General features: G+C 46.2%; 1 protein-coding gene across 2 annotated transcripts in view; it reads right to left on the bottom strand.

Annotated features, from left to right (window-relative positions):
* Positions 1-7765, bottom strand: part of INPP5D (inositol polyphosphate-5-phosphatase D) — a 54966-nt gene that overhangs the window by 14421 nt on the left and 32780 nt on the right. For both annotated transcript variants that reach the window (XM_057382348.1, XM_057382347.1), the window contains exons 7-17: positions 7063-7143; positions 6818-6889; positions 6420-6543; positions 5254-5360; positions 4643-4745; positions 3668-3864; positions 2813-2930; positions 2247-2343; positions 1045-1183; positions 272-380; positions 29-117 (exon numbers count right to left, since the gene is read on the bottom strand). In XM_057382348.1, coding sequence (XP_057238331.1) covers positions 29-117; positions 272-380; positions 1045-1183; positions 2247-2343; positions 2813-2930; positions 3668-3864; positions 4643-4745; positions 5254-5360; positions 6420-6543; positions 6818-6889; positions 7063-7143 — 1236 coding nt within the window. The remainder of the gene's footprint in view (positions 1-28; positions 118-271; positions 381-1044; positions 1184-2246; positions 2344-2812; positions 2931-3667; positions 3865-4642; positions 4746-5253; positions 5361-6419; positions 6544-6817; positions 6890-7062; positions 7144-7765) is intronic.

Raw genomic sequence — 7765 nt, 5'->3', positions numbered from 1 at the left:
CTCTGAAGGGAAATCAGTTTTCACCTACCCCTGTAGCTTTTTGCTTGGTGTAAGCGTACTTCTCCCGGGTGCCTCTCTCAAAGCGGTAGGTTGGAGCAAAAGTAATCTCCTCTTCCTCTAAAGCAGGGAAAGAACTCTGTTAYACCTTGGTCATTGGGAACTCTCACCTGCCAAGAGAGCCACTGCCCTGTGCACCCTGCCCCGCACTGGGGCTGGGAGAGAAAGCTGATGGATGTGGCAGAGGAACCTGCCAGCCAGCACAGGACCTCACCAAACTGCAGGAACACTTTTTGGTCTCTTCTCTCGAGGAGAAGCTGGTCGAAAGCCAGTAGCTCCGAATACTGCTGCTGCCTGATCTTCTGGATAATATTCTCTGCTTCCTGCCAACAGGGAAACAGAGAGCAGCAGATGATGCAAAACCTTCTTATAAATACTCCCTTTACTGGTAAACTGGTGAGCGCTCCTGAACTGTTTGACAGAGCTGTACCCCCTGCCACTTCTCCACCCTTCCCTTCACTGAAAAGCCCTAGCCTTTGCTCTGTGGCTGAAAAATTGTCTATCAAAACAGGTATCAAAATATCCRTACATCCCCTACACAAGAACACACACACTCACAACCACATGCACATCCAACACCAGGCTTGGTGTTTTCTCCCACCTACTGAAACCTATCTAGTATTTGTGATGGCCCGGCTGATTCTGAAGACCTGTTTGAACCATTCCAAGCTCAGCAAATAGAGCAGAAAGTCTGCTGAGCTGTTCAGGGACAGATACTTGTCCACAGTGGGAAAGAAAGCTGAGAGGTTTGGGGAACTGAGGCTGCTTGAAGCAATAAAGTGCACCAGACGGCATTCCTGGATCCATTAATCTTCGGAGAAGGCAAAGGGGATTTCCTTACTCTCCCTCAGCTAGGGCCACACTCACACCCTGGGATTCCCTTTTGTCTCCCCTGTTTTTGCCATGTTGTCCTAGACTGGAAGAAGAGAGTACTCCTATAGTAACAGAGTGTGCTGTCCCTGCAGGGCTTCTCGCAACATCCCGCACCGTCGGGGGCTGTTCCACACGGTAGTTCAAATCTCCCAGCCAGAAAAGGTGAGTAAAGCGATGAGTGATGTTAAATGGACTCAGTTTCTTATCTCCCAGTGTCAGGAAGCGGAGGATGTTCGTGTAGTTCTGGTTGCGTCTGTCAAGACAAGAAATACCTTCCTGACATCCTAAATTGCTGTGTAATTTCCAAATGCCTGGGATGGCAGAGGCTACAGCTTTACCAAGTGGGAGCTGCTCCAGCTCAGCGGCTACAGAGGAGCAGATCAGAAACTGAGAACTTGGCACGCCAACAGACAGGCCAGAGAATGTGCTCCTGAAGCCACTTCTGCTGCCTCCTGGGGCTGTGCTTTTCTGAGCTATGTGTCCTAGAAACCCAGCAATAGATTGTTACTTTCACATTTCAGTAGCAAACACATAACTAGATTTTGGCAGCTTTTCCAGGCCCTGGGGAATCCCTTCCATAGAAGTTAACTCCATCAGTGGCAAAGACCCTGTAGAAATCCCACACAAAGACACTGCAGAAATCCCACACCATCTGTTTCCTGGACTGGGAAAGATGACAAAGCCAAACTCTTCAAGTCCTCTTCGCTTTCGAAACCGTTCCTTCCGACTGCTCCAGCTCCTCCCAGTGGGGACACAGATCTCCCACTGGTGTCAGGATCTTTGCATTCCAGTCCTGTGCTGAGCAGAACCTGCCTAAYTCAGGAACACTCATTTCATAGCTGGGTGTAGAGAATGAGCCATTGTGGGGATATTCCTGTGCTACACCTCCCTTTTGGTATTCCTGAGGGATCTTTCTCAGCTGTGCTCACAGCACTGCCTACAGTGAGGTTGAAGACAATCCCCTTCAGTGCCTTATTTTGTGATGGGAAAAGCCTTCCCACATTTCTCCAAAACACTGTAGATCAGGGACGGTTTTCCTCATGCAGTGGGCTTTCACGACAGGTCACACAAGTGTTTTGTGAGACTTTTGCACTTGGTTCTGAAATGATTTTGCTTTCCATTTCCTCTGCACTGATKTGGTATGGCCACATATCAGAAGTCCCTTGTTTAAATGCCTTCCCAGGRAACATTAAACAATTTTTTTATGGTCAGGGAAACATATTTGTGCCTGTCTGGTGAGTCCTCCTCCCAATCATGGCCCAAAGAATTTCACTCTGGGTCAACTGCCATTTTTGAGAGGGGAGGAACCATCTTACCTGTGTTTCTTTTCACTTCCTGAAGTCAAATGGCTGTTAACAAACCCAAAGGAGGTTCCATTAAACATGAATGACACCCCAACTGCTCCTTTATTACCTGGCAAAAGAGAAGCCAAAAATGTCAAAAAACAATCCACCTCCAGGCTCAGTCTAGCAAAGATAATAAAGCACCTAGCACTGTGAAGTGGAGGATGGAGAAGAGAAATTGACTTAATCAGCACAGAAGTAATTAGTGTATACAGCACAGATTGTGGGAACAAATTTTTAAGGGTGCTAAAAAATTATTTGAAGGGAGAGAAGTGCAATTTCCTTGTGAAATCTCAGAAAGAGGAATCCAATAGCCAGTCAAAAGTGTTTGCTGGGAATATATGTATATATGTGCATGTGTACTAAGTATACACACAAATAATTTTCCTCTCTTACAGGGTAAGATACAACCAGTGCAAGCAGGATATAAATTTAGCAGTGTCACATGAATGTTGCCCAAAGAGGGTTGTTGAAGAAGAGCTGCTCCATGTGGTTTGAGCAGATCACAGTCCTCTGGGCARGACCTGCTTGTGCCTCACCCAGTGTGTTGGCGATGCCTGTCTTCACATTGGCTGTGCAGATGTGGCTGATGCGGTTCTCGTGTTCTGGCTTGGCCAGGACAACAATCCTGATATTCCAGAGGGTATGGATGGCTATCTGCCGGGATGGAAATGGTAGAGGTTACATTTCTGCAAATACCTGCAAGCTGCACTGTGGGTGCAGCCTTCCTGACTGCTTCAGTAGCCCTTCTAGAGATGTTTTCTTGCTGTGCTCAGGATATATTTTCAGTTATTTTAATCAATGCTGGGAGGAARTATCTTGCTATTTTCTAGTCGTTTTTTCTAGTTAATCTTTAGATTGTCTTGCTTGGGCAAAATAGTTTCCCAATCACCATGAGAGTTAGAATTCTTATGGCTTTCCAAATATGCTTAGGCTTGTTTCTTGACATCACTGAAACTCAGGAATGTCCAAAGCTGGTCTTAATAAGGTTCAGTTTCTCTTATGACTCTGCCTGTGTACTGTTGCATCCTACTCTGAAAGTGCAATAGCCTAGGGTGAGGTCTAGGCTCAGGAAGTTTTACAGCCTCCTCCTTTTTGAAAGTCAAAATAACACCAGCACTTGACTCCAGTGCTCAACATCTCCCCTTGCTCCTCAGCAGGCAGAGTCCTTACTTTGGMAGTAGGGGAGTCATTGACCATAGCAACAGGCCCATCTAGCAAGCTCCAGGAGAGCCCACAGACACATTCAGTTCACTCTCCCTCACCCAAATGCAGTGGGAGGCAAGGGGCAGAGGTGTAGGCAAAATCCCACTTATTCCCATCTTTTTTATTTGCACAGGGTGTATGCCCCTCATCTCTCTGTGTTCCATGCAACAGCTGGAATAACCTCTCACCACTTTGAAGCTAATACTGGTGATTTCCTGAAGAGATTGCCTAAGAGTCTCCAGCCATTCCTTCTCCCCCTGGGGGTCCTCCTGGGTGCCAATCACATAGATGTCATGAGGGATGTAGTCAGCAGTGTCATCACGAGTCTTCCCCTGCCCCTTGGAGAGGAACCAGGAGGTGATCTTCTTTGGGGCTGGGGCTGCACCTTTTAGTAACACGTCAAACACCAAAGTCAGAGCATGTTATGTCAAAACCAGGATGCAGATAATACATGGGGACAGAAATTGTGGGCTTCACATCTCATATCAGCCAGGGCTCACTATCATAAGATGACAATGATGTTACCCCCACCCGAGTCACCGACAAAGGAGTGACTCTGCCTTGACCACCTTCCTCTGGTTCATTAACTTTCCAAGGCCAAGGCTAGCCATGGGTAAAGGCAGGGAGCTGTACTCCTCTTGGCCTGCCATTGCCTTGACCTTATTCCTTAAGGATGTCCAAGCACAGACAATTCAGCTCACAGCAGCCAAACCAGGCTTCTCTCCACTGTCCTCAACTACAGGCTGTCCCCTTCTCTAAGTACCACAGACACTCAGCTGTCTTTCCAGGCTGGACATACACTATCCCTAGACAAATCAGAGCAGCTGATGTGCAGCTTGTGGAATTTCTCCTGTCCTTTCTGCAAGGTGGAGGATGATGTGCACTGCTGCAMCAGTTTTGTGCCAGCCACAATTCCCTGCCACTGGAGCAATCTTCAATACCCAACAGGGACAATTTCATGGTCCTTTGACTGGAGCCATAAGAAATGTCTAACCATATGAAAGAATAAGTCTAGATATCAGTTCTTCCGCTGTCCCAAGGGGAGGTCAGCCCTGGTGTACAGACCTGCAATGCAACACACAGTGTCTAGAGCTCATCATGCCAGCTGAGCACACCTTTTGGCAGTCTCTGAAGGAATGCCCATGGCWGAAGGGAGCCCATACCCATATTCCATGTCCCAATGAAGATGGTGATCATATCCGGCTCTGGTTGCTCCGAGTGTTTATTCTTCATCTGCTGCAGAAGCTGGCAGAACCCTTCTCTCTTCTAGACAAGGAAGGACAAAGAAAATTAATGAGATCATTAACTCCTCCAACACAATCTCTTGAAAAACCAGGTGAACCAGGAAATTCCCAGTACACTTCAAGGGCAGATTAGCTCCACACTATCCTGAAACCTTCCAAGAGGCTGTCTTTCCTGTGGTACTTTTTTAGGCATTTAGCTTGTGCATGCTTTAACAAAGGCTGAGTTTGTCAGAAGAAAGTCTTTTCCTCCCCATTTGTCTATATGAACATTTTCACAGCTGCCATCTCAACTCCTTGCCTCTCCTCACTTGCTCTGTCCTCCTGCCTCAGTGACAGCACTTAGGTGTCCAGCCTCTCCCTCTACACAGTACACTCATTCATTTTCTGGGTGTTTCCAGAACAAAGGAGAAATTGAATTTTTGCAAAGCCAACTACTGTTCTTCAACAGTTTCTATCAAGGAATGCCCCAGGTGCCACTCCCACCCACGTACCAGCTCCAGGCTGAAAGGAAAGAAACACCATGCATCTACCTTGGAATCAGAAAAAATATATTCTTTCCGCTGTGTTTTTTCTTTTTCTGTTTCCAGAACAATCACCAGCTTGTTTGGAAGCTTCTGGGACTTGATGAGCTGCAAGACTGAACAGAGGCTGGGTGTCATGAGTTGCAGTCACTGAAATAAGGGTCCTACCAAAATGAACAGAACCCTGCTCAAAGGCTTGGCATTTATATTGTCTTTTCTGTCTGAAGCTCACTTTGCCCTGCACACCTGTGTTTTAATGTTGCTTAATCCTGTTCTGAACAGGAACAGATTTGGACTCCAAGTAAAGAGGACCTCCAAAACTCTTCTGCCTGGAGTTCTTTTCCATCCCAAGCCTTGCAGTTTGATATGAAGCCYTGACTTTGTGCAGGCAATCTCCCTGTGTCCTGAGCCAGCCTATATGTGTTCCTTCCCCATCTGGGAAAGAGGATATAGGATCTCATTTGGTGGTAAAAGTGATTCCTCGCATCTAAAATAGCAGCAAGTAATTATGAACACCAGGTAGAGAAGGCCATGCATGAAAGCTCATCCTCTAAATCACTGCTGGAAACAGGTTGATTTTTTACCAAGACAGAGCCCAAGAACATCATCTACTCTCTGATAAATCTCTTTGGCTCAACCTCMGTGAGCTGCCTGTTCAGAAAGACAACAGAAAAAAGGGAAGTTATCTGAATCAGGCAATCATAGACTGAACTGGCATTGCTCAGGGTGAGAGATAACGATCTACGTACAAAAAAAAGTCAAGGGAAATTCACTGGAATATGCTACTGAAACTGAGTGTCTGGCTTTTTACCATCAGAAATCATCACAAAAGTAAGCATGCTCCTATAGAATGCTGGGGTTTTTGATTTTTTTTTCAAATGATATTACTTTTCAGAAGAAAAATAGTTTCACTGCAATTAGCTCTATGGGGACTCTTCTACCAAAAACTGCTCCCTTGCAGTGCTGATTCCAATGTTTTCATTAAGGTCTAAAACAATCTGTGAAAGCTGAGATGTCTGTCTTTCTGCCTGGTGCTCATGCAGCACTCGGGATCTAGCAGAATTCTCTGCCCTGTGGGCCAAACCTTGCTCTGAGTGGAGCTGAAGGGAACCCTCCCCATCATCCAGGGTCCCAGGGTCTAGTCCAGCATTCGTGACACTATGCTGACATCTTACTTTTCTTGTGGCTATAAAACTTGTCTTCTGGACCATCCTTAGATCTCTTGATAATCAGTTTTCCCATTTCCACATCCACTTTGAGTTGTATTTTTGAGAAAATTCCTAGGGAGTCAGCTTTCACCTAGTGAAACACAGAGAGGTTTTCCATGAGGGACCTTCTACGCTTCAGTCACATATATTACAAATGCAGCACTTCCCTGAATTCCTGGACACGTATCATTATGSAAGTCTCACTGGGCATCTCTTAGTCATTTTCATGGTGCTAAACAGCATCCAGGAATAGCTGTTATTCRCTGTGGCAGTATAGCAAACTTCCCAGGAGCTGAGATACTGACATAAACTTGCGTTAGTGTCCTTCCACATTATGATCAGTGTCATTAAAGAAGTACATTTACCTCAAAAGTGACAGGGGGGATTAGGGAGCGCCGGTGTGTTGAATCAGGACCTTCAATCAACAGTGTTTTCACCTATAAAAGGATTATGTGTAATTTATTGCATTTGGGGATTCTGCACTACATTGAGAGTAATGAAATCAGAACCATTTTACTATGGCAGAGCACTACATTGATTATGAATAAGAAGCATAACTAGAGGTGAAAGATGACAAAGAAGATGATATAAAGTAGCTTGAAAATTCTACCTTTTCTTCAATAGAAGACAACAAAGAAATCAGCTGGTTGAGTTTCAATACAATATTGAGTGGACTTGCTTCACCGAAGATCTGAAACCGCAGCACAGGAACAAAAAGAGAGAGGGAAAAGGTGAYTACCAAACCCAYAGAGCACGGCCTGGAGTTCAGCCCCAGGAACACTTCACACAGAGCAAGGAACAACACTTGTACCTTTGCCACTCTGATCTCTAATGGGCAGTGCAAGAGCACAGAACAYGCAGAAGTGTGGGAGGGTGGAAGGACAAATCTGCAAACCTCCCATAGGGCGGATACAGCTGGCCATGCAAGAGAGTCAGCTGGCTGCTGGGAGTAGGTTGGCATGACCAGGCCGAGGGCTCAACATAGAGAAGTCCTGGACTTTTAGTTTTCTGGCAGGGAAAGGAGGGTCATGGGGACTTAAGAGGGTTTGGGAAAAGGAAAGATTTAGCAGTGGAACATCCTGGAGTGAGGTTTATGAAAAAAAAGTGTGCCATGCCACATTCTGAGAGGGGATGGGGAGGCAGGAGTTCTCCAGCAGTTGGTGGCAATTTCCTCTAGGACAGGAAGGGTGAGCAGGTGGAAGGGGCTATGGGATAAGAGAAACTGTAGGATGGAACTCACTGTGTGCCCTCTGCACTGCAGCAGAAAGGCTAAAGAGAACAGAAGYGGCGTGTGCCCACCTGGACCCTGCGGG

The sequence above is a fragment of the Malurus melanocephalus genome, unplaced genomic scaffold, assembly GCF_030028575.1.
Source record: "Malurus melanocephalus ecotype Western Australia unplaced genomic scaffold, MMel_1.1 scaffold_566, whole genome shotgun sequence".
NCBI classification, from domain to species: Eukaryota; Metazoa; Chordata; class Aves; order Passeriformes; family Maluridae; genus Malurus; species Malurus melanocephalus.
The sequence above is the reverse complement of the archived record's forward strand: the minus strand, read 5'-3'. Positions and strand labels throughout refer to the sequence as shown.